The sequence below is a fragment of the Mus caroli genome, unplaced genomic scaffold (assembly GCF_978045245.1).
Source record: "Mus caroli unplaced genomic scaffold, Mus_caroli_1 scaffold_7, whole genome shotgun sequence".
Classification (NCBI taxonomy): domain Eukaryota; kingdom Metazoa; phylum Chordata; class Mammalia; order Rodentia; family Muridae; genus Mus; species Mus caroli.
In genome coordinates, this window is record NW_028227262.1 from 109588574 (window position 1) to 109613955 (window position 25382).

At 43.8% G+C, this 25382-nt stretch overlaps 1 protein-coding gene across 1 annotated transcript in view; it reads right to left on the bottom strand.

Moving 5' to 3' along the window:
* Tmem178b (transmembrane protein 178B) overlaps window positions 1-25382 on the bottom strand; it is a 372060-nt gene that overhangs the window by 225677 nt on the left and 121001 nt on the right. The window contains exon 2 of the mRNA XM_021165807.3: window positions 21890-22003. Within this exon, the coding sequence (XP_021021466.1) occupies window positions 21890-22003 (114 nt within the window). The remainder of the gene's footprint in view (window positions 1-21889; window positions 22004-25382) is intronic.

Genomic DNA, 25382 nt, shown 5'->3' on the forward strand with positions numbered 1-25382 from the left:
GCTTCTCATTCTTGAAGAATTTCTAATCATCTTCTTTATTTTCATCCTAGATCCTTCCATATCTCCTGAGTTCAATACTTCTTCAGAAAGAAATACAGGCAATCCTCTTAAATGGTCACATACATCTTTTTCCAAAACTGTGGTGCCTTGGAAGTCTCCTAGTATTCTCCTGTCTACAGCTCCTGTGGCCTATATGTGTTTGTGTCCTGTAAGAAGAAATAGATGGCATACAGTGCTCAGGGATTCTGGAGACCTTCTCAGAGGGTCTGGGAACCTACAGTATACACACATACATGCAAGAAGAGAGAGGCGGGGAGAGGGGAACACCTGCCTTCTCCTCTCCCATCCCCAACTCCCCTTCTCTCCACCTAACCTCTGCAACATCTTTAACAGGGGAATGGTTTGATCAACAATGATGGAAAACCATCCTCCTCCTCTTCCTCCTCCTCCTCCTCCTCCTCCTCTTCCTCCTCCTCCTCCTCCTCCTCCTCAACAGCAGCTCTCCCTGGACCTAGACCATCTCCACCCTTATCTTCCAGCATTCGCAGGAATTGAACTCCTGGGAGCCCTTTGTTGGGTTTGCATCTTAGAATAATTTAGACGCTGGAATCAAGGAACACCGCAGCGGGCTGTTTTCTTGTTTGTTTTTTGTTTTTGTTTTCCCCCACATCTCTTGCTGGTATTCCCTACAGATAGAAGAAAGTCCTCTCGCATTCTTGTGTTTGTTTTCATTAGGAAAAGAAACATAAAGTAGCTACATGTAAGGGAATCACACAGCTAGGATTGACCCAAAACCAGTAAACAGGTATCTGATACCTGAGAAAGGTCCAGAGAGCAGTAGGGCCAGAGCCATACCTGCTCCTGTTCCCTGCCTAAGGAGCACCTTAGCCTCAGTCCACCATATATGCCTATGAAGCATAGAGACAAAGCACTGTTTGTAATTAACCACAGAGGGCTTGAGGCGGGGCTGTTTTTGTAACAAATGTACTCTTTTTAATCTTTAGCTAGTTGGTGCCCCTATATAAACACATTTAAGCATTTTCCCTTGAAGTTCCTTAATGTCCTCTGGGCCTCATCACAAAAATTGATAAAGTTAGATTAGATGATCTCAAATGTCATTTCTAGCCATAAAATTCCATTATTAAATTAATAACTTAAAGATGAATGCTTTTATTGATGGTTATAAATCCTGTTCTGCCTGCATATGGGTGCAGAGTACAAGCTATAATTTACATCTGACTGTTCTTTACTGGAAACTAAATTTCAAAACGGAATTAAAACCATGAATGCCTTTTGCTGGCCTGTCATATAAACTGCCACACAGCTACAAAAATAGTGCTTTGGGGGGGGCTGGAGAAATGGCTCCGTGGTAAGAGGGTACACTACTCTTGCATGGAACCTAAGTTCTGCTCTAAGCACCAGTGTCAGGGGCTTACAGCTGCACAGCTGCCTATAACTCCAGTTCTATCTCTAAGAGGACCCAATGCCTCTGGCTTCCATGGGCTCTTGTACCCGACATGTGCGTATTATACTTCCCACCCGACCCCCGCCCCTGCTAAAGGGTATTGGCATTTGATTTGCTGGGAGATGGAGAATCAATTTTGTTTAGTTATATGACCATGTGCCAGGGCAGGTCCTCCTCTTGAGACGAATTGAGCAACACAAACTGGACCTCACAAGGAAAGGCAATAGAAGAAGGTATCTCCAAGTCAAGTGAAAAGAAGGGGGAGGAGAGAGAAGATACGAGGGGAGGAGTTGGGAGAGAGGATGAATATATTCAAAATACAAATATAAAAATAGCCTTTAATTTTTTAATCATTAAAAAAAATGTAACCATGCTTTGAGCAAATATTCTACAACAACCAGGAAACCATTACTAATAACACTCCCCTGACTGCAATAAATAAAAGTCTTTATCCAATGACTGGTGTGTGTGAGCTGTTGGCAGCTGTCGCCAGCTTTGTGAAAAGCTAATAATGAAAAAGATGTGAAGATAGGAAGTCATTTGCCACAGAGTCCACTGTATATGGGAACTTCTTAACACTAACCCTGAGTGTTCTAATGGGCATTGATGTCAGTAATGAGAAATAATGAAAACTGATCACTGGGCTTCTTTTTACACCGCCTTAGGGCTGGGTGGCACATGTGTAGAGAGTGCCAGCTCATTTGAATATTTGCCTAATTAGGAAGTTAAATCTGCTGCTCCTGCTGCCAGCAATCACATCATGTGTTTTGAAGCCAAATATAAATGCCTTTTGTGTCACCACTGGCTTGGATTCCTCACCCACCATTGTCTGCACAGACAATTCAGCCACACAGAACGTTGCAGAGGCACAGAACTATCTGGAGGGGGGGGGTAGCTGGGGTGGGGGTGGGGGACTGGGTCTGAGGAGTCACATTGGAACAGGAATTGATTAACCAAGTATGAGGAAATGTGGTAGACAAACTAAACTCCTGGGCCCAATACTGCATAAGAGGATGTGGCATAGTCTAATTCTGCTAGCAAATGCTGACAAACAAAACCCTGAAGTGTCTACATTTCAATCCTGCTTTGACCTCTTTTCCCATGATGGAGCCTCCTCCAACCTCCATTCTAACCTACCTCTAGCTCAGATCTCCAATCTCCTCACACCCAGGGCTTTGCCATTATTTCCCACATAGACCTGTCAATCATCATCCACTCCATAAGGTCCACCCATTCTGAATCTTCCTCCCCTCAAAAATCCTCACAGGATCATCCTCACCCAATAAAATGATCTCTCCATCTTTGGCCTTGGTTTGCCCTGAAACGTCCTTCACTGAAGTGATTTGTATAGAGCATGCGTACTTTTAGATTTCAAACAGCAGAGGACAGGTATTGTGCATTATTCATATCTTAGGCCCAACAGTTCTTATCATGGTCTTAAAGTATAACTACATACAGCTGGCCAGACAACCTTTAGGAGCATAGTAAAAGAGGAGGTTATTACCCGTTGTCTAGGTTGGGGCGTAGCCAACTTTAGCTAGGACATGGCATCTTCAAAACTTGTTAAAATACAAATTAGTAAGTCTGCTTAAGATTTTGTGTTACATTTTAAAAACATTTTTACTTCGGTGTTAGTGGGCGGGGGGGGGCATGATACAAAAATGGAGATCAGAGGATAGTTTGTGGGGACTGGCTCTTTCCTTCTATCATGTGGGTCCTAGGGACTGAACTCGGGTTGTCAACCTTAGCAGAAAGCATCATCCCACCAGCCCTGAGTAGGGCTTTTACTTACTTCTTGGAGTAAGGTGTCATTGTCTTTAGTGATGTAGTCACTTGTGAGTTACCTGTGTTATGCTTCAGTGACTGTCTCAGCCCTGTGCTTGTGTGGAGAGGGACTTGCTGGAAGAAGGAGGGGTTGGTGGGGATAAAAGGATGGGTAGGGTAGCAAGGGTAACCAGAATGAATTGTACAGTGTATAAGACTGTTGAGGGATAAACTAATTGATGAAAAATAAGTAGACAAACAATAAATAAACTTTGACTCGATTATTTGGACTGGCAGATCACAAATCTGGAATTTTCACAAGTCTCCTGTGACTACTGTATGCCTGATACCATACAAGACATTGGGTTTGAAGGTTGCATAAGACATGCCCCTTTCTTAAGGTAGAAAAGCAAAGCCAAAGATAACCATGATGTAAATAGAAAGTATGCTTATAGCATATACACAAGTGGTCCCCTTAGCTCACCGAGAGAAAGAATGATGGGAGACTGGGATCTCATCTCAAATGGACAGACTCCTCCAGGACCACATCTGAATCCATACGTTCTCCTTCCATCATCTGCTCCAGTTACAGAAGAATTTTCCAGCTCAAGGAATGGACATCATCTGGAGCCCTCTGGCTGTTATGGAGAGCAGTTCTTAATGGCACCCAGTCAGTGACCTCAGGCCTCCCCTGCTGAGCTATGATGCTTTCATTACTAGTCCTACGCTTAGGGTTGGTGGGCCCCAGCAGGCCTCGTAGCAGGGAGACAGACCCCTAATGAGTCACGAGCCTGCCTGCTGCTACAGGCAGGGGTCTCCATAGCTGGAGACCCATGAACACCACACAGCAAGAGCAAACATAAGAAAAGAAAGAAAGAGAGAAAGAAAGAGAGAGAGAGAAGAAGAAGGAGGAAGAGGAGGAGAAGGAGGAGGAGGACGATGACGACAACGACGAAGAAGATGAAGAAGAAGAAGAAGAAGAAGAAGAAGAAGAAGAAGAAGAAGAAGAAGAAGAAGAAGAAGAAGAAAGAGAGAGATAGAGAGAGAGAGAGAAAGAGAGAAAGAAAAACTTAACCTAGAGAAAGAAGCAAGGAAGCTTGTGCCAATAAGTGCTTAATTTACACCAACACTGCTATTTTATCTTTTTGTTCCTCTTCTGTGTATACCATGTGTGTAAATGAAGGTGTGTGTGTGCTGCAACACATGTGTAGAGGAAAGAAGGCAACCTTGGATGTTGATCCTCAGGGCATGCACACACATGAACACTGGGGGAGGGGGGGCACATACTCACACACAAAGAGTTAAGGTGTATGGATGAAGCACCTGCTAGCCAGCCACAAAAGAATTGTCTGGAATTAGAGCCATTACTCTCTGCAAGTCCCACCAGGCATCAATGGCTCTCCACCATGCAAGGAGGTATCTTAAAGAGACCTTTCACCATCTTAGGGTAAGCTCTTGCTTCCATCCCTAAATAAGAATGTTACAGAGGAGATACCGAGTCAAACATTTAACAAATTATATACAGAAGTGGCTGGCACTGAGTGTGGAATTATTTTACTAAGCAAGTGTTTATTTTTATGAGGCATCTGCAATTTTTCTTAAGGTTACATTCTAAATAACTGCAATCATTGATTACATTAATGGATTACCTCTGGAGAATGAATCTAATTACATTTTTTGCACGAATTGCAAAATGTAGATTAATTTCAAAGTTCCTTGGTGGTCCTGTTGTTCCTTCCATGGGCTCAGTAGTGGGGCCCCAGGTAAGCAGACCCAAATGATAATATAGAAGCTTAAAATACTTAACTGTGAGTGACTTAATCAGAGCCACTGACGAGAAACGCAAATGTAACGTCTCAAAGACAACTCTTGTCATAAGCATAAGAATGAAACTTTCAAAACTGAGAAACTGTGCTTCATCAATTGAATAAGCATTGATCTAGAGGTAGAAAGGGGATTTACAGATAAACCAGGTGAGATTATAAATTGACTCAACCTCTCTAAAAAGAAGTTTGGCATTATCTATGAAGAATCAAAAAATTGGGGCTGGAGGGATGTCTTGGTGGTTAAGAGCATTTGTAACTCTTGCAGAAGACCCAGGTTTCATTCCCAGAAACCACATGGTGGCTGTCTGCCATCCGTAACTCTAGTTCCAGGGCATCCATCATGCCCTTTTCTGACCTCTGTAGAAATAGAGCATACACATGGTGCACACATACATACAGGAAAAACTCTCACGTGCATAAAATAAATCTAAAAAAAAATTAATGAGTCTAACATGAGTTTCTGTATTTTGACTCAACTGTACTTATTCTCAGCATTTATTCTAAACAAATTATCAGAAACATAACCATTTATTAATGAAAATTATCACTATAACATTATAGTCATGCAGAAGTTTATAGGAAACTATAAACTTTATAAGTTACATTTAACTTTATAGGAAAGGCTAAATAAGTTATGTGTATCCATATGGTAGAATATTGTGAAGCCATTAAAATTATGTTTATGAAAAGCCTTAATAACAAGGGGATATTCATCAATCAGATAATTTTTCTTATAATTGTAAATAATATATGGGATATAAAATCATATATGAAATATTTGTGCTACAGGAAGAAATGCAAAGAATCTATTTCATAGCAGTTACTTATTTATTGATAGTGACAAGTTGGGTGACTCTTTCATCTTTTATATTTTTCCATTAATTTTTTTCATAATAATCATGTCTGAATTGGTAATTGTGATAAGTGAGATGATGAAAGAAGAAAGTGATAATATAAGAGATGCAGAGATGTGATGATAACAAGGAAGATGGAGAGGCTCTTCCCCCTACTCAGAGGACTTGTGGCTGGGTTACATCTGTAGGGACCGACTGGACAGAGAAATGCAGAAGATTCAGATGATGGTTAAATGCTTGCAGTCCAGAGTGGCATTTAAAGATGACATCTGTCTCAAATGTCCTCCTTCTTTCCAAAATTAACTGGATTTACTATCACATTTCAAGCTTCTTGAGAGCTCTTCAATTAACTCGGCCTGAGTCTATAGGATTTCAAGTCTTATTCACTTTACACACACACACATGCACATTATTGGACCCCCAAGTTAAATCCTAGCCAGAAACTATATGTACTTTATATACTGACCCATAAGGGGGAAATGTTTCAAAAGAACTATAGCATCTTTCAAATTGCATTCACAAGTCCTTATAGTGCAATCAGTGTTCTCCTCCCCCCAACAAACAAACAATACCAATCGTAATCAATTAACTCATGCCTGGAGACTCTTTCTCAGGAGACTCCATCCCAGGGAAAGAGATGAATTAGATAGTCTTGGGAGGCTTCTGAAAAGGGTGCCCCATCTGTTCAACAGTTGCTTTTCACTCAGCAACCCATAAATATTTAATGATGAGGCCAACAATGACGACCAAGCTGATCAGTAATGAGTGTGGAAACAGTGCTCCATCCGTGCACTTCCTGAAGGATGCCCAGGGTGGTGAGGGAAACCACACTTCCAGAGGGGACCTGGCTGCACCTCCCCCGCTTTCATCACAGCTGAAGGAGACTCATATTCCCAGAAGCCTGTGCAGGATATTAAGAAACAACTCTGGAGGTTCCCCTCAGCTGATATGGAAGATACCAGCCACTCCTTCGCCAGTCCTTTGCCATGCAATTTTTATAAGGCTTAACCTCAAGAAAGAAAAGGGGAGCCAGGACCATGTTTAATTATTCAGGGCTCCAACCCTGGAAGAGAGCAGACAGCAGAACCCTCCCTCCTTCCGAGAGTAAGTGATCAGCACTCATTGACTTTCCCTCTCGTGACTCCTGGATGAGAATCACACTTTAAAAACAGAAGAAGAGGGGCTCCTTAAATCTGAGTTCATAAACAACTAGTTTAAATGAAAATTTTTCACAAATAATCCTAATATTTTTCAATTGACTAGAAAAGAAAAAAATAACAAGAGTTGGTCTTGGTGTATCTAATTTATATAAATAAAATACACATGGAAACTAAATTTTTGAGCTAATGGCTATGATAAGAGTGGATCTGCTTAACAACAGGATTTTTTTTTAAAGGTCAGCCTTAAGATTTATAGACCAAAAATTACATGCTTCATACATTTCTTAGAAACTTGGGTTAGTCCATTTTCTGTAGCTATAATAGACTTCCTGATACTGAGTAATTTGTAAAGAAAAATGATTTACTTATCCTATGATTCTACTCCAAGATCACAGTGCCAGTGAGAGTCTCATGCTACTTCAATTCACAGTCAAAGTGGTTGTGCAAAGGAGGCAAGAATCAAGGGTCATCCTTACTTTGGGACAACCCACATTTTTTTATTTGGGGGATGGGGGTGGGGGGTGGAGATGGTGAGGTAGGATTTCACTATGTAGCCCAAGCTGACCTGGACCTTATGGTCCTTCTTCCTCAGCCTCCTAAGTCCAGGCATTACAAGTGTGAACCACCATACAAGCTAACAACTCACCCGTGTGACAACTAATCTAGTCCCATAGGAAAAGCAAAGCCCTTCATTGGATCATAATCTGATCTCTCTCAACAGCCCCATCCTTCCAACATTAGCGGAATGTCAATCAAATATCAAAATATCAACCCTGAGTTTTGGAAGGAACAATCCCTATCAAATGCCTGCTCAGTTTGAATGTAAGATTATTTCCCGATATGAAAAAGGAAGTATCAGCTCAACAAAAATATCTAATTAGTTCCTGTACTTCAAGAACAACTTGTGTTCTAGAAGTTTCTAGTATTCCTTGCCTATAGGCATTACTGATACATACGACTCTCAGACATAAGAATCAGGAACTGCACATCTGCAGGGAAGTTACAAAACAGGCACAGGAGCTTGTGTGCACCTTGCCCATGAGTCTCAGAACCTCAGTTCTCCCCACATTAGTTATATGTACATTAGTACGCCCATTTCTTTAGCAGGAGGTCTTGCCCCCTTATAAAATGAGTCTCACATATCACTGCTACGTGGAAACATTATCTGAGACTGAGGATACCACTGATGGCTTCTCACAGAGTCTAGGTTCTGCCTCCTCCATCCACATTCATACTCCTCAAAGAGTTCTTTAATCTCAAGTGCCAAACAGATAGAGCAGGTGCCTCATAGTAGTTGGTATTTCTATGACACAGTGCAAATGAAAGACTTAACAGAGTCCCTGGAACATCTGTACTAAGCGTTCAGTATTTGATCATTATTACCACACAAGACAGAAAGCTCCATGCGTGCAGCTGTTGTGGTTTCTTCCATCCAAAATCTACAAGAGTTGTTGGTGAATGGTAGAGACACAGTACATCCTACTTGAATAAGTTACTGGTGTATTTGGGTGAAGTGGAAACTTCTAGTTCTTCGGAAAGTTAGTTGTGTCAAATAATGTTTTGCTGGGGCACACAGGTGAAGGGATGTCTTGCTAAAGCAAACACCTGAAAGAATGTTTTCCTGAAGCAGATACAGGTGAAAGGATGTTTAGATATAGCAAACATGTTAAAGGAAGCTTGATGAAGGAGTATAAATATGACCCCACAGACAGTGGGAGATGGGATCTGAGCCTTGGTTTCATTTGTTGCACCTCACTACTCTTTGCTAATGATACGCATATATTAGCTCAACTTACATAGTGCTGTTGAGCTCAACTTGCAATAACACTACCATTGAGAGAAACTCGCCCAAGAACTGCTTGTGAGGTTCCTGCCATAGCCTGCTGCTTCTGTAGCCTCCATCCAGGCCAGTAGGCAAGCCTTGTGGTTTCTTTAGGATTGAACTATAGCTACCTAGTGTCTGCTTGCTGAAAGGGCGGGAATGTAACTGCTGGTTTGTGCCTTCTGTCTGCCTGCCTAGAGGACTGATCTGCAGCTGCTAAGAGTCATATTTGGTGTTTGCTATGGGACTGAACTGCTGACAAAGAACATTGAGCTCTCCTCAAAGAACTCTTGCTGAACAGGTCCACTTCCCCCATATCCTAATAACTTTTCTCTTCCACTACCTCTGCTGGGTGGTGGGCTAGAAGAGAGGTTGAACCCTTATTAAAAGTGGGTTGCAAAAAATTTACGCCTACACTTGGGTCCATTTTAAATGTCACTGTTATGACCTGTTATTGTGTCTCCTCTAGATACAGTGATGGCATTTTGTCATCCTCTGGCACTGGCCTTCACCATCTTCACCCCATGTCCCTGTTCTTTCACCCTCTCAGAGACTCTAGGCTCACTGGCCACTCCCACTCCTACCTCTAATACTGCAGGACACCGCACAACCTCAGTCATCACCAGCAAAGAAGGCTAGATCCAGGCAGTCATTCCAAGAACCACCAAAGATAGCTCCTTGGTACAGAGCTCTGATGGGGACTTGTAAACACTCAGGATCCCAAGTCCTTTAGCTCCATTTCACGGGGGAACAGAGTGGGGCTAGTGGTTTTCATTAAATCATACTGCCTTGGCTATGCTAAACAAGGAGCCAGATTTCAACGCTTACCCATAAGTCAGACATCCCTACTCTGTCCAATGAGGAATTATTTCAACTTCCTAGAAAGGAAAAGCTTTCCTTTAGTTTCTAAGGGTAGGAACTAGGTTACTACTGGCTAGGGGGATAATAGTTGTCATGTGACTCTGACCGGGCTATGCTGGTGGGTGGGCTGGAGGGTCCTACACTGACAGGGTGAGGGAGCAGCTGGCATGGAATTTGCCACTGCTATTACACTACTTCCACACTCATGGACAACTGGCTATAGGGACCTTTTCCTTCCCCTCTACCCATTCTTCTGAGAGGATGTGCCCCTGAGCTTGGAGGAGGCAGCATAACTTGTGTACAATTGCACTGCCTTGTTTCCATGGTAACCAGGCAGGCTCTGAAGTTCTGGGAGTGAAGCAGTGTGATGGATGGAATAGAGATGTTGATGTCAGTCAAATGTGTCACCTCCACACCCATGTTTAGCAGCCTCTCTCTCGGCTTCAGGAGTTTACACACACATCTCACACTGCTCATTTCTAATTTGGTGCCAGGTGCCCAAGTAGAGAGCCTCAGGGAAATGTATATTAATTAATTTCATTTTACCAATGTGAAGTGACACTGGAGGCGGAGACTGAAAAATCCCTACCACCAAGGACACTTGATGTTCCTTGGTTGGGATTCTGGATTTCATTCATATAAGCCTACAAAGAGCACCCCAAGGGACATTCATTAATTTTGTATCAGCAGCTACTTGTGGGCTGAGAACGTGGAATGGGGAGTCAGCTTTCACAGAGGGGGCTGGGAGTGTCAAGTCTGGGGGGAGGTGGGTCTTCCCTAACAAAGGCAGGTGTGGGCAGAATGGAGATGGCAAGTTCATTCAGAGGCAAAATTGCCTAGAAAGAAAGATGCAAAGACTCCAGCTTTCTATTCTAGAAACCTCATTTGTGAGTCACTTAGAATTCAGAACCCATTTCCAAAGAAGTCCTGTCTATTATAAATGATTATTGGGTTTTTAGGGTAGCCCACAAAAAAAAAAAAAACATCTTTAGCTCAGAATGTAGATGAAATACTATACATTTGCAATGAAAGGCAATAGAAAACAATCCTGTCGTAATACCAGTAATTAAATGAAGAAGAAAAACAGAGGAGTGGAAACTAAATAGCTTCCTTTCATTTCTTTTGCATGTTCCAGCTCTTAGATGGAGGGTGTGCGGCCTGCTTGCTCATTGCCTCATTTACATTAGGCAGTGGCTTGGAGGAGCAGGCAGAGTGGAGGAAGGGTGAAGGTGGAGGGGAGTGATCCACTGGGAGAACAGAAGGGCAATGGGTGACGATGTGGGTGGCTCCTGCGGGAGGATGGGCATAAGAGCATAGGCTCTGCACTCCCAGCATCCTACACTCAGTGTCCCAGGGCATCTCTCCCTAATGCTATGGGGAACTTCCTACCTCGTCCATCTCAGTTACCTTCCTAGAAAACTCAGATGTCTTCAGAGGGTGCTTACACAGTAAATACTGGGATGGGATACTGAGCAGGCCCACTTCACCACAGGACCTGTTACCCAGGTCCTGGGGGACTCCTATCAGCCTCCAGTACTGGGCTCTCTAGGGAATGCAGACAGAGAAACACATGCTTCAGACCATCCCACTTCAAAAGCCCATATTTAACAAGTGACCAAAGTGGGAGGATCAAGGCCCAGCCCTTTCAACCTGAATCAAGATACTGTGTGCAGGGCCACTCCTAGGCTAATGCTTTCCAAGGGATGCCATGACACAGGCATCCCAGTCTAGATTCTTCCTCTTGCATAATGCCCCTTCCTTCTGTGGCTACTTCCCAGAGACCCTTCTTGTGACAGGCAGATAGTGAGACCTTCCTTTCTTATCCTTCTCTCTGCCTTCATGGAGCCAAGATCAGCAGAAAAGACCAGAATATGCCTCGGATCGTTCTGGAATTGTGAGTACTGGAAGCCCAAGGGTAGACCATAACCCCAGGATCTGATGGATATAAAGAAATATCCACTTTTCTCCCCATGCAAGGGGCCGGGATATCTAAGTAACCTGCAAGAGTGTGCTTTTAATACGTACATGGTCAAGTTAAAACTTTGAAGCAGCATCCATATAAGAAATGAAGGGTTGCTCATTTGGAATGGCTGTGTTTAATACAATAGCCACTGGCCATCTGTGACTATTTAAATTTAAACTAACTCAGATCAAATACAATTTAAAACTCAGTTTCTTGGTTAAAGTAGTCATATCTCTTTTCTTTTTTAAGTCTTTGGCAATTGTATACAAGCATACAATAAACCTTGGTTATTCTCACAGGCACACCAACACCCACTATGCTCTCATGCCCCTGCCTGGTCCCATTCTTCCCAATGAATCTCCATTCTACTTTTGTGTCTTTTTTTTTTTTTTTTTTTTTTTGTGAAGGAGTCACATTTCAAGAACTCACTGACCAAATGTGTTTATGCCTACCATGTAGGGCAGAACAGACACTTACCGCAACAGGAAGTTCCTGTAGATGGTGCTAATTGGAATAATGAATTTTAAGGGGTCTAAGAATGTCACGTTGTATTCTATACTAACTTCTCAGTATAACCTGAGACATCTGCAAGGAGAGGAAAGTAAGCCAGATAAGACTAACTCCCCCTCTCAAGACCTCTAGGCCATTGCTCCATGATCAACTCCTTTAGGAAGCCACAATGACCTGGAACTGTGTAGGCCTCCTAGCTTGCTATGAACCTCCAAGTTCAAACTAAAATCAAATGCCAGGGAGAAAAGAGAAAAAAACAAAACAAAACAGAGGCAGGAGCCTCTTCCCCCATGGCTGCCCTACCTACCCACCTGCATACTCCCTGCAAGACTCCCCCCCCCCCCCACACACACACCTCTCAGGTTCCTCCTCTGCAACAAGGTTTCCCTTTTTCATAGAACTTACTCGAGGCTACATCCTCCTGGAAGGCGGGGCTGTGTTACAGCTGGGAAAAGCAAGCTTTCTGAAAAGCCTGGGCAATTTCCCTGCAAATGCATTCATGTCGGGGTTTGCCGTCAGAACACAGAAATGTTGCTTTTTAGACACCCAGTACATAAATCTCTCAGAAGCATGTTGTTGTCTAAACAGCATTCTTATTGGATACAACTGATAAATTAAGGGCTGCTACTGTCCCACTGAGGATCTCAAACACTCAGGATGTTCTGCTTCTGAAACTCATCTCACAATTTACCACTGTCACAAAATAACACTCTCAGCTGCCACACACACTTCCCACTCCCAGGCCACACACACTTGCTGTAAGCTTCCAATGAACACACCTTTGTAGACAGCAAACCCACGACAGACAACTTACACAGCTTCATGCAAGCAAAGCCCACTCACAGGCTGACTTGAGTAGAACAGAAGTCTTCAATCAGAGAAACGCCACTGCAGAGGCATCTCCCCTGGGTCTCGTGGAGACCTCAGCACCTAGGACATCTCCTTGGTTCCAACATTAAAGCCTCTAATGTTGGTTGGCATCAGACTTTGTGCGGTTACCAAGAGATCTTTCATGAATCATTTCATTTCATTTAAACCTTATAATGAGTCTGCAGACTGAAATCACTACCTTGGTTTTGCAGATGGCATATACTGGGTTCAAAACACTTAAAAAACTGTTTGCCTGGGGTCAAGTATCTAAAGAGGCAGCAGAGCCCAAACTCAACCCAGTCTCCCACAGTGAAGTCTGCCTCTGAGTAATTTAGTACTTTGTAGATCCAAGACAGAGATTTGAGGTCAGGTATTTAAACACATAACGCAGAAAAGGAAAATCACTTTACCTCACCCATGCTGTTTCATTCAGAGCACAGCATGGATGGATGGGAACTAAGCCTCCAAAACTGTACACCCACATCAACACAGCCCCTGTCAGAGGATACACTAAAGCAGACTCCATCTCCTAACCCTCACACAGTACCCGTGTTCCTCCATCCTGAGCCACCTCTGACCATAACTACCCACAGTATGGCCTTCAGTTCAAAAGTTCTCCAACTGGAATGCGCTACAAGATCACACAGGATTCTGGGGCCCATCCCTTGAGCATCCAATCCAGTGTCTTGTCTGGGACCTAGAAATGTTCATTTCTCTGTCCAGATGATACTGACAGCTGGGTCATAGACTCAGTACTAATGGTAAGACTTTGAACACTGCTACCCTTAATGCCTCAGCACCTCCCAGACACCTCTCTGCAGCCCCACCCACATTCACAACCTCTTTCCTTAATCCCATAACCAAGCCTAGTGCTTGCTGGAACTGTGGCTCTTACTGAAATGGTCTTACATCTCACTGTGTGCATTTTGCCTTATGTATTCCAGTTTTCTCTTAGCTACTATTCTCTATTGCATATTTTCCCCTCTCTTACTTGAGGTTTCTTGGAAAACTAGGCCTCTATTCCCATTGGGTAGGCCTCCTTCCTAGAAAAGGAATCACAATATTCTGAATCCCAGAGTCACATCCACGATTTCGTCTCCTCCCTGGCCTTGATGGCAGAAGTCTGTGTGCTTACACATGGGTGCCTTGATGCAGCATTCCATTCCTGGGCTGTTCTTGGTGTTGGCACACTCAGCCAGCGCCAAGGACTACCTCATTACTGCATCAACCAATGCTGGATGCTGTGCTCTGATTGGGTAGACTCACCTACAATACTCCCTTGTCAGCACCCAGAGCTTGGACAGCTCCCACGAGTGAGCCAAGACAGGCGGATCGCACACAGTCCCCCATGTTTTCATGTTCTAAATACTACACCACGCCTCTGTGATTGGACATGTCTTGTGTTAAAACTTGCTTTTATTTTCCCCACAATGAATCCTTGGTTTAAGTATGGAAGTTGGAACCCGTGATATATATAAATTGGCAACATTGTCCTTTGCACTCTTTGTAGTCAATAAACACCAAACGACCAGCAGGTTGGTTCCTTGCCTGGCCAGCACCTAGAAATACATCATCCAATTTGGGAAGCTAATGTCCCCTCCAGCACCAAACATGGTGGTTCTCAGAGCGAAAGCACTCCATGGATATTGAATGAGTAAATGAACAAATAGATGAAGGAGGCCAGTGGGCTGTGCCCAGTTCCCCCTGGTGGCATCAAGAGCGGTCTACTCAGCCATCAGAAAACAACTTCCAATCTGCAGAAGCTGCGAGAATGCCTCCAAGCCAGACTAATTCCCTGCACATTCAGATGAATTGTGGCTTGAAGGCCACAGCTATGCCAACACAACGGGTTTCAGATCTCTTTCAGTACATGGAGGTCTCTAACACAGAAGTCTGTACCATACTCCTCTCTACTCCTACTCCAGACCTCTGTCCTTCTCCACCCCACAAAAAACAACCCTCCCTCTTGCTAACCCACTGTGAGCATTGTCTTTTACCACTCCAACTCGCTAAGCAGGTGAACTGGCATTTACATGTGTGTGAATGAATTCAATATACCACCATACTACTGTAGTCCACTCCCCCTCACTTCTTTGGGTTGGGCCCAGAAAAAGTCAATGCTATCCAGGGAAGGTCAAATGGTTCATCAAATTAGGGGATGTACTTTATGGAAAAATCCTGAGAGAGAGTAGAATAAGTATAGAGAAGTGCTACATCTGGGCAGGCAGGATTGTTGTGAGGGAAGAAATGTCCCTATCTGGGTTTCTGCAGAAAGGAGGGTTCTAAGTGCAATGTCCAATTAAGAGTTTGGTCTCTCTACCTGGCTTGCTGCAATAACACCACAAGAGTGTTGGGAGAACAGGCTCAGGGCAGCCTCTGGGCTGCAGGCTGTTTGGATGTCCCAGAAGGATTACAATGTTCCCTGCAGGAGCCAGGGCAGAGAGACTTGCAATGGTTTGCAAAAAGCAAGGACTTTTCGTTACCAAGCAACATATAGAAAGGCTCCATTGGTTGGGTTTTTGTGCTCCCAAGCTTTCCCAATTCTAAAGATGCTTTCTTGCTCCTAAAGACCCCTCTGGATGCTGCTCTTGCAAACAGGAGACAGCTCGCAACAGATTGTACACAGTGAGAGCCTAACACTGGCTGGGCACAGAAGCAGAAGGAGAAGAAGGGAAATGGCTGGCACTGCAGGGGACCTAAGATGCTAATGTCTGGGATGTTTACCTCATTAGGCTGTTTTACATAACATAAGCCAAAAACAGAAATGGAAAAAAAAATGCTACAGGGCCAAAGTTCAGGTCAAGACTCTTGAGTCTTTCCTCTGAGGCTCCTTTGAGGCTGAGACGCATCTCCAGGTAGCTCCTTGCTCCCTGGCCTAGTTTCTTTAACTGCACAGGAGCCACAACAACAGACTGGATTCCTCCAAGGAGACAGCAGAACACCACAGCCCATGTGAACAAAGGAGTGGTTAGTGAATCGTGACTATTGATGGTTCCATCCCAAGCCCCTTGGTCCACATCTGCAGAATGGACTAGGAATCCAGCCTGCTCTGAGATGTGTTAGCCTGAAGTCCAATTAGGAAGACGTTATAGAGAACAGCTGTATGCGGATGAACAGACTGACTTGACATACCAAGTCCAATGGCAAAGTCAGATGCCACTGGGCAAAGAACCAAGCCTGAGGTCATAAAGCCAATGCCCCAGAGAGGGACAGCAAAGTGCCTGTAGTGCAAGACTGAGGGCAAGTGGAAGGAGACTCAAAACAGGTTGTCTGAGTCTGGAAAGAGCAGAAAGTGAGGTTGAGAGAGGACAGGTAAGGCAGATCAGGTACGGCCTACACAGAAAGGGCAGCGCTTCATGGCATTTTCCCATGTATGAACATGGGCGGAGCTGCTCCCCCAAGACCAAGCTGACCTAGAAGAACTTTGAGGAAGTAAGCAGATGTTTGGTGTCTGCTGTGAACAGGACAGCTCTGAGCTGTGATTGCTTGCCCCCCTTAGCAGCAGGCCCATGCTGCCTTGCTGTTTGGAGGGGCAGGAGTTGGGTAGACAAACATCCATTCACCTCCATAGTATTCTAGCAAGAAAGCAAAAAAAAAAAAAAAAAAAAAAAAAACCAGCTCCACCCATCCATCTTAGTGTACCCATGAGATAACCTGTGGTGCTACTTATAGCAACATAGACAAAGAGGTACTTAGTGGAGCATAGGTAACTGGGAGATGGCTGCATCACTGAAAAGTCCACCCCAGCATAGGTGACAACTCACAAAACCACATCGCTGGAGTTCCGTCCTATGTAGCTTGCCATTCTGATGATGGGAGCAACTCCTTTCTGACAGAACTGGTACTGTTTTGTAAACCTAGTAAATCTTGTACCACCCTGTGCTCCCTGTGCCTGATAATTTGCATGAACTTCTCTGCTCCCTCCAGGATGGATGTCTCAATTCCCAGGAATGAGCTACGCAACGGTTGATTACAATGCTTGTCTCCTGTGCAGAGTCAATGTTTCCATCTCTGTCTCTCTCTCTCTCTCTCTCTTCCCTCCTTCTTCTCCTCTCTCTTCTCCCTCTCTGAGACAGGCTGGACTTTCTCTGCATTCCCCATACCTAGCCACAACATAGATTACTATGTAGCACAAATGTTCCCTGTCATACTGATAAAATGCCTGCAACACAGGATGAGGGGACAGGACTCCCACACTAGAGGTGAAGACAGCTTGTCTGAGTCTTGTCATGTTCTATGTGCCCGGGGCATTGCCTCAAGGCCAGTGTGCGTGTGTGTGTGTGTGTGTGTGTGTGTGTGTGTGTGTGTGTATGTATGTATGTTGGGCGTGGTTGTGGCCTGAGGCCAGGATGTCAAGAAAGAGATGTCTTCCCTCCCCTTCCCCCCTTCCTCCTCACTTCCCTCCCTTTACCCTCCCCTTCCTCTTAGTTCCCTCCCAGCCAGCTGAAAATGTGCAATGTGGCCATCCAATCTAATTAGTCAAACCCTCGGTTCTGACAGGCAGAGGCTTTAGGAAAAAAAAAAAACTACTTTCCTTCACTCTCAGCCTCTCAAAAGATAATGAAAAAGATCTGATTTCAGGAGTAGAGTCCCAGCTCCTTGATCTTCACTGCCAGGGGCAACCAACTGTGAATTGAGACCTCTATCTTAGATGCCCGCCCAAGCTGAATGACAGAATTGTGAGCTCACAGACACACTGGCTGAATCTTGGGGCTCTCAATGGGGACCTCAGGCACAGCTGCCACTGAGTCCCTGACAGGTAGATCAAGAAGTCAGGGCCAGGAGAGCCAAACTTCTCACATCTTCCAAAAAGTGGCTACCTAGCAGCTTCAGGCACCTTCAGTCACAGTGACTCTGCCAGCAACCCCAACTGATGGGTCCCTGTTTCAGGCCTTTCATACACACAGTCATGTACATGCGCATGTGTACACACACACACACACACACACACACACAAACTGCCCTTGCTATCTATCCCCTGAGCGAGTGCACAAGATACTGACTGTGCAGACAGGACAGGTCAAAGGATACAGTAACAGAAAGGACAAAGGTAGAGCCATTTGGGATGGTCTCCAGGGTTTTGGGCAGGGGTACATGAGAACACAAAATTCACTAAACAAGTGCTGCCCCCTCAGACTGAATTTTGGGTTATGAAAACCACACAGGGTGTATTCTAGTAAGAGGAGGGAGATAGCCATTGAAATGCCACAGCAGTGCCCGCCAGCTTCCCCTGGCTACCGGTAATCAGATTCTGTCATGCGTAGAGCGTTAAACCATGCAACTGATCCAAACAATAGCATTTACTAAGTTCATTTTCTGAGGCCACTGTCCACTCCTTGATGGCCAGCCAGTGTGACACTGTCCTGTCCTGCTCCAGACCCAGAAATGGCAGGCGATCTGACTGAGAAGGACAGAACACCTACAGTCCCAAGAGGCCACTGACTCATCTCTGCCCCGCACCTGGGCTGGGATGAGGGAGAGTCGGCACCACTGAAGGGCACCCCGGCTTGAGTGGACCAGGGACACGGATTTCAGCTCTGGAAGGAGTTCTGCCATCCCTTGTGGTAAGGAGGGAAAAAAAAGACACCCACCAGACCTCACTAACCCTTGCCATCCAAGCCAGGGTAAGGCCTTTGTCATAACTCACCCACAGTGGTGGGCTATGAAGACAGTTCCTCTGCTCCCCTCACTTGTGCACATGTAAACATGCACAAACACCCCCACATGCTTTAACCATGGGGTAAGCATGTTACATACTAGGATCTGGAAGCACAGCACCTTATAGGTCCTTTTATCCCTTCACCTGCTGTGTATACTACCATGAGATGGAAGAGCCTAGAGCCCCACAGTTAAGCTTCCTGTTGGTCAGGTTAACTTCTCAAAACATATAAGGTAACTTTAAGTCAAATTGTGCCTTTTCCTATTTGAAAGTTTTTTCTCCCCTGTAACAGGGGTCAGTGATCAGGACAAATGCAAATTCCCAGTGAAAGGTGTATGGCCCAAACAGAACAGAAGTTCAAATATTTGTTGAATTATTTCATAAACAAGTTACCAACCACCCTGCCCCAAAAATCCTCCAAGAAAAAAAATTATCTGAGAAAAATTACAAAACATAAGATATTAGGGTCAAATCATAAAATGATAACCAGGTAAACTTTTGTCCCCTTTTAGATTACTAAAGCACACAATGTTATTAAAAAATTGATGAGGGTTTTATTTTTCCAGTTAGAGGGATAATAAATACAAGGGCTTGCATATATTAATTAGGTAAGTGCTCTATCACAGAGCTACATCCTCAGCCCAAGAGATCAGGTTGGGGGTGGGGTATCCCCACAGTTTTCAGAGCCAATCCCATGAGTATCCTAATGTTTAATTTCTTCTACTCTTTATTTCAAAAAGAGGTTTTTGTGCCTCTTTCCTACCTTATGTCATCAAAATCTGACCTCTGAAAATTAGCAGGAGCACAGACCATGACCCCCCCACCATCCGGCATTGCCAGTTGTGCTTAGGACCAACTTCAATTGTGACAGATGCTCCCTCGCCCTCTGGCTTAAAATAGCTGTCATAGATGTCAGACCCAGCAAATGCTCTCTGCCAGCTTAATAGCCCATTAGGCGACTTCATGAAAGAGGCAAATGAATCCATCACCAAAGGGGAGCATCAACTTCACCCACCACCATGGGCTAGAGACCTTGCATGTATCAATCGTCAAAATGGCTTTGATCTGTTAAAAATAGAAGCTGGCACACCACTTGGCTACAGAAGCTGCGTGCTAGATTTTTCAAAACCCAACAGCACTCCAGTTGGAGAGTGAGCACCCTGGAGACACACGGGGCTCAAAGAGAACCCCCACAAAGCTCTCCATCTTGGCTGCTGCCATGCGGCACACTTCCAAGGATGGCATGATGGAAATTCTCTTGCGACTCTAAACATCTACCATGGCCACAGCCAATGGAGTTCACCAGGCTTCCCTTAAAGTGGCTGCAATTTACACTGAAATCATTCTCCTTCTGGCTGGAAAAAAAATACCCACAAACTATTTTAATTGCTTGAAGCAATTCTTCTACACTGCAATTATCACATTGTCTTGCAATTATTTGCTTTGTGAATGTCTCTCTCCAAACCCCATCTTTCTCCACCCCTTGACTCCAGCTCCTTAAATGAGCCATGACCTTGATATCCAGTATATGCCTGGTATATAGGGAACCCCAGCAATTTCAGTCAGATTGAGTTCATTTGAATTGGAAATGTCAGTAACTTTTTCCCTCTTAGATTCTGAATCTTATTATGAATCCCAGAATCTATTATACTTGTGTGGTTAATCAACAAGACTTATGCACCTTGAAGATCCCTTTAAGTGACAATACTAGACTGGTGGAATGCGAGAAATCAGAAATTATCACCATATATTTCTATATTTGGAGTCTTCCATGCCTACCATCCAAAAGAAATTAATAACCCTGATTACTAGAGTCTCTAAGGCTAATCCCACATTAAAATTAAATATGTATGTGATATCCTTAGCTTGATGGCTAGCACATGGGAACACTCTTTGAACATAGGCTCTCTGTCCTCACATGCTACTTAGTGCCTCTAAAGTAACAACAGGGCCACCCTCTGGCCCCTGCTCTGACATCACAAACCAGAAGCAATGGGAGGCCATCATCTGGATGTGCATTTTTTGTGTGGTTTTTCTCCTGAAAAATCTCTATCTTAATTTTGCTTCCTCTGCTTCACATCACCATTCCCCACCCCATAGCTGTTCCTACTTAAAGTCAAGCCAAAGAGTGGGCTGCAGCTGGTGGGTTCCACACATGCAATGACAAACCAGGCAAGAAGATAATGATGAAGACAAGAATGTTCTAGCCTAAAGAAGTGCCTTCTTCAGAGTTCAGCTCTTAAGGAGCCTGACTATCAGGGTGTGATTTTTAAAAAGCTCATGTTTATAGAATTATAATATGATCTAATCATTTATATGTTGGGTGAAAAAAAAATGATGTAGGAAGAATGTCTGACAAACCCAATAGAAGTATACCATGCTTTCTCACAGGGTGGACAGGTCAACATGAAGGATGGGACCAGCCATGAGTGAGAGCTCTCTTGACACAGACAGGCAGTGGATTCCCATGGAGAAGAAGTAAAAATAACTAACCAACTCTGTTTGCTCATTAAGTAACTCTCTCATCCTAATGTAAGTCTCTAAGGATCCCTAGACTAGAAATTCCCAAACCAATGGGCATAGATATTCTGCTCTTTGTTGTACCCAGCTGCTTTCATCTGAAGGCACACAGAAGCTTGTATGCAGAGCCAGACCCTCCTGCTTAATGACCTCCACCTAGGTGCAAACCCCCTAGATAGAGCCTGAACCCACGAGCATCACTCACCCTTTACAAACAACAGCCCAAGGGACTGCGGGTTGCCACAATAGGATTCTAAGCAACTCGGAGATGTGCTAGAGTCAAGTCCCAAGAGCATATCCCATCAGACAGGTGAAATTTCAGATGCCTACCAGGAAAATGAATTAAGATCACTAACTATAGTGGTTTGAGTTTTGGTTGGTTGGTTTGGTCTTTTAAAAATCTAAAACAAACTCCACAAATCTACAATGCAGATGCACTCAGACAATTCTGACCCATGGATGTGGGTTCTCATAGGGAGTAGATCATGCCAGTGTTCTGAGACCATCCACAGATCTCAGAAGGTATGTGCAACAACACACATACCCACCCCCCCCCCAAGCCCTCCAAATGACATCACAGCACAGTCACAGCCAAAGAGGCACAGCTGCACTTACGCAGGGCGTGCCACTCATCCTGGCGAATGGTCTTCGTGATGTTGAATGTGAGGTTCCTGGGGATGGTTGCTGAAGAGTAGTGGTATTTGATGTACGTGCATCTCTCAATTTCTCCTGGAAGAGAGAAATAGAAAACCCAGTGTGAATGAGGCAGGGACCTCCCGTCTTAGTTAGGGTTTCTATTGCTGTAAAGAGACACCACGATCACAGAAACTCTTCTTTAAAACAAACAAACACGTAATTGGGACTGGCTTTTAGTTTCAGAGGTTTAGTCCATTGGCAACATGTCAAGAAGCAGGGAGGTATGCAGGTAGGCATGGTGTTAAGAGTTCTGCATCTTGATCCAAATGTAGCACAAGGAGACTGGGTGCCACACTAGGCATAGCTTGAGCATAAGAGACCTCAAAGCCAACCCCCACACTACCTCCAACAAGACCATACCTCCTAATAGTGCCACTCCCTATGGGTCAAGTATTCAAATACATGATTCTATGGAGCCCATTCCTTTTTAAACCACCACACCACGTCCTCAGCATCCTGGGATCCAGATATTAATCCTGAGAAAGAGACATGTTTCATGTTGGACCTGATGATAGCTACAGTTTGTACTGAGCAATATGCTTGACTCAAGAAGAACAAGAGAATAAAGCTACAATCAGATGAAGCTTACTTTAAAAATGCATCTCTGGGGTCACACATAGATGGGAAGATTTTTTTTAAAAAAAGCTTTAGAAGCTTTAAAAAAAAAAAAGTGGTGTCCATGTTTACCTACCCTTAAGAAAATCTACTTTCAAAGTTTAAAAAGGTTGATGGCACTTAAGGAGCAATACTTATCAATAATACTAAGGGTGCCTCTTGCCTATCTATGCATGTACACACACAACTACATATAAACATCTACACACATACACACACACACACACACACACACACCACTTCAAGTTTAAAAGAAATTTGCAGACAAATAAATTTGTTTTCACACAGGACAGAGAGCAAGCTTCAGCCCTAATCGTATTATTTGTGCTTTCAGTGTCTAGTCTTCTAGAACAGGATAGGATGGGAAGGCTGCCTAGCTTTTTTTCTCTCCATCTTCCTAACCTCACTTCTGAACAAAAGACTTTGAAGTCAGTCTGGATTTCTTTGAACTATTTTCTTCTCTGGTTTCTTAAACAAAATTGTAGCCCAACCACAGACTCAGTACCTGGTCCAGCATACTCCCTAACTACATTCTAAATATTTGTCCTTAGGCCCACAGGTAAGTGTAGTCCTCACCCTTCATCAAGTAAACTTCACTTTGAAACAGAGATCATTGTAGAAAATTATAGTGGGAGGGGAGGGGAGAAGGTTCTGGGGGACTTTTGGGATAGCGTTTGAAGTGTAAATGAAGAAAATACCTAATATAAACAAACAAACAAATAAATAAATAAATAAATAAAATTATAGTCAATCAAAATGTAGAGTTGTGGACCCAATCCAAATAGATACATCTATAAAACAGCCTCCTTATCTAGGGCTCAGGGAATATCTTGGAATAGGGGGAAGAAAGATTGTAAAGCCAAAGGATCGGCGAGTTTGTTATGAGACCATGTCTCCTAGTAATGTCAGAAACCACACCCATAAAGTTTCACCAACGTGAGTCCCTAATCATGAGCTGAGCAAGAACAACAATAGACATGCTTAGGTGGATTCAGGAAAGCTTTAACCCTATACAATTACAGACAACTAAGGAATGTTGAGCATGGAAGAAATAGTCTAACCCATGGAAGAGCACACCAACTAGTTATCCAATACTAAATGGTCAGCCCTCAAAATACACGCACATACAAGTAACATTATACAGACTGAGCAGGTCATATTTAGGGATATATATGTATATACTTAAACATACATGCATGTAACACCAATTAATGAGGCCAGAAAGTAAGAAAGGGTGTGTGAGAGGGTTTGGAAGGAGGAAAGGGAAAGGGGATCTCCTTTCCCTTACTTACTTAAATTATAACCAAAAATAAAAGAAACAATGTTAAGTAACTATTAATCAGCTTGCCGTGCTACTCAGATTGCCAGACTGTTCCTACATCCTAGGACAGAGGTCCTTAGATGTCACCCCAGCACCAGCAGCATGAGCATCCCATAAGAACTTGTTAGAAAGACATCTTCTCAGACCTAAGCCCAGATACACAGAACCCACATACTAGAACCTGGCTGAAATCTTTAAGCTTCCAGGTGGTGTTTTTCTTGTCTTGAGGGCTGCTTGGAATCTAACAGAATCACTGGGGGATTAACTCAGGAACCTACCGCCTTTTTGCAAGTTCCCAATGGGAGGCCAGATTTGGGCTGCCTCCATCCTCACTTTCAGCCTCCTCTAGTTTCTATTGACGTTTTGCTTATCTGGGGGATATTAAAAACTTAGTGTGGGGCATTGTGAAGAATCAGAAAAAGGGTGGGTTTTTAAAGGTTAGGGGTTTTGATATTTGGTTTTTCACCTGAATGGATTTTGATGGTAATCCATTTTGCACCCCACTGATTTTCAATTTATAACTGGTGGCACCTGATTGAATTGTTTGACCCCCTGGCCCACTGTCAGCGGGGAACTTGGCAATTGGCGAAGTGCAATAATTTACAGAAAGCCTTGTGAAACCGATGCCTTATTGTAAATCATATTTGGACAACTGCCCAGTTGCCAGTTACTGGCGGACATCCCTCTAACAGGACAGCCTCTATCCGGAGCAAAAGTTCGGAAGAGTGGTAAATGCTCTTTCCCTATACCTATGTTTTCAGCCCCTCTAACTCTGGTTAAACCTACAAGCTCCTGTGGCTTCTTCCATGTCCTGGCATTCCTCACCACCTCCCCAATACATCTTCTCATACCTCAGCCTGCCCTCCTCTCCCGACTGGTCTAGAAAACATACCTACCAGACCGTCCCCACTGTCTCAACTCAAATCTACACCTCATGCACTTTAATTTAATACTATCTATTAATAGAACCATCTCCTCCTCTGTCTACATCATCTCTGCAGTCACCTCCTCCCTGGGAGACCCTTACTTCCTAGTCATCAAATTCTACTTATTTTGAAAATGTCCCTGGATCTTGTCTTTCTCCATGACAGTTGTCTTAATAAAGGAATATGCAACACAGGACTTCAAACAAAGCCAGGTCACAGACAGGATGGAGGTCCCTTGAGATAATAGTACCTGAAGGTGTCTAATGTCCTGGCAATCCTAGTTCATGTAGACATACTCTATAAAATTAACAAAGCAGATCAAAATTTCCTAAGGACAGATTTTTCAGAACATGTCCTTGTCACTAGAGGATATATGACAAAAATAACCTAGCTCAGCTAACAAAACACTTCCATGGATTCCAACCTTACATATGTCAGAGCGCACACAGACACATACAGAACACCCTGGGATAAACAACTGAGACAGCCTATCCAGACTCCTTGAAAGTTGGGTGGGACCAGCATTTTTAACATATCTATAGCCCGTTCC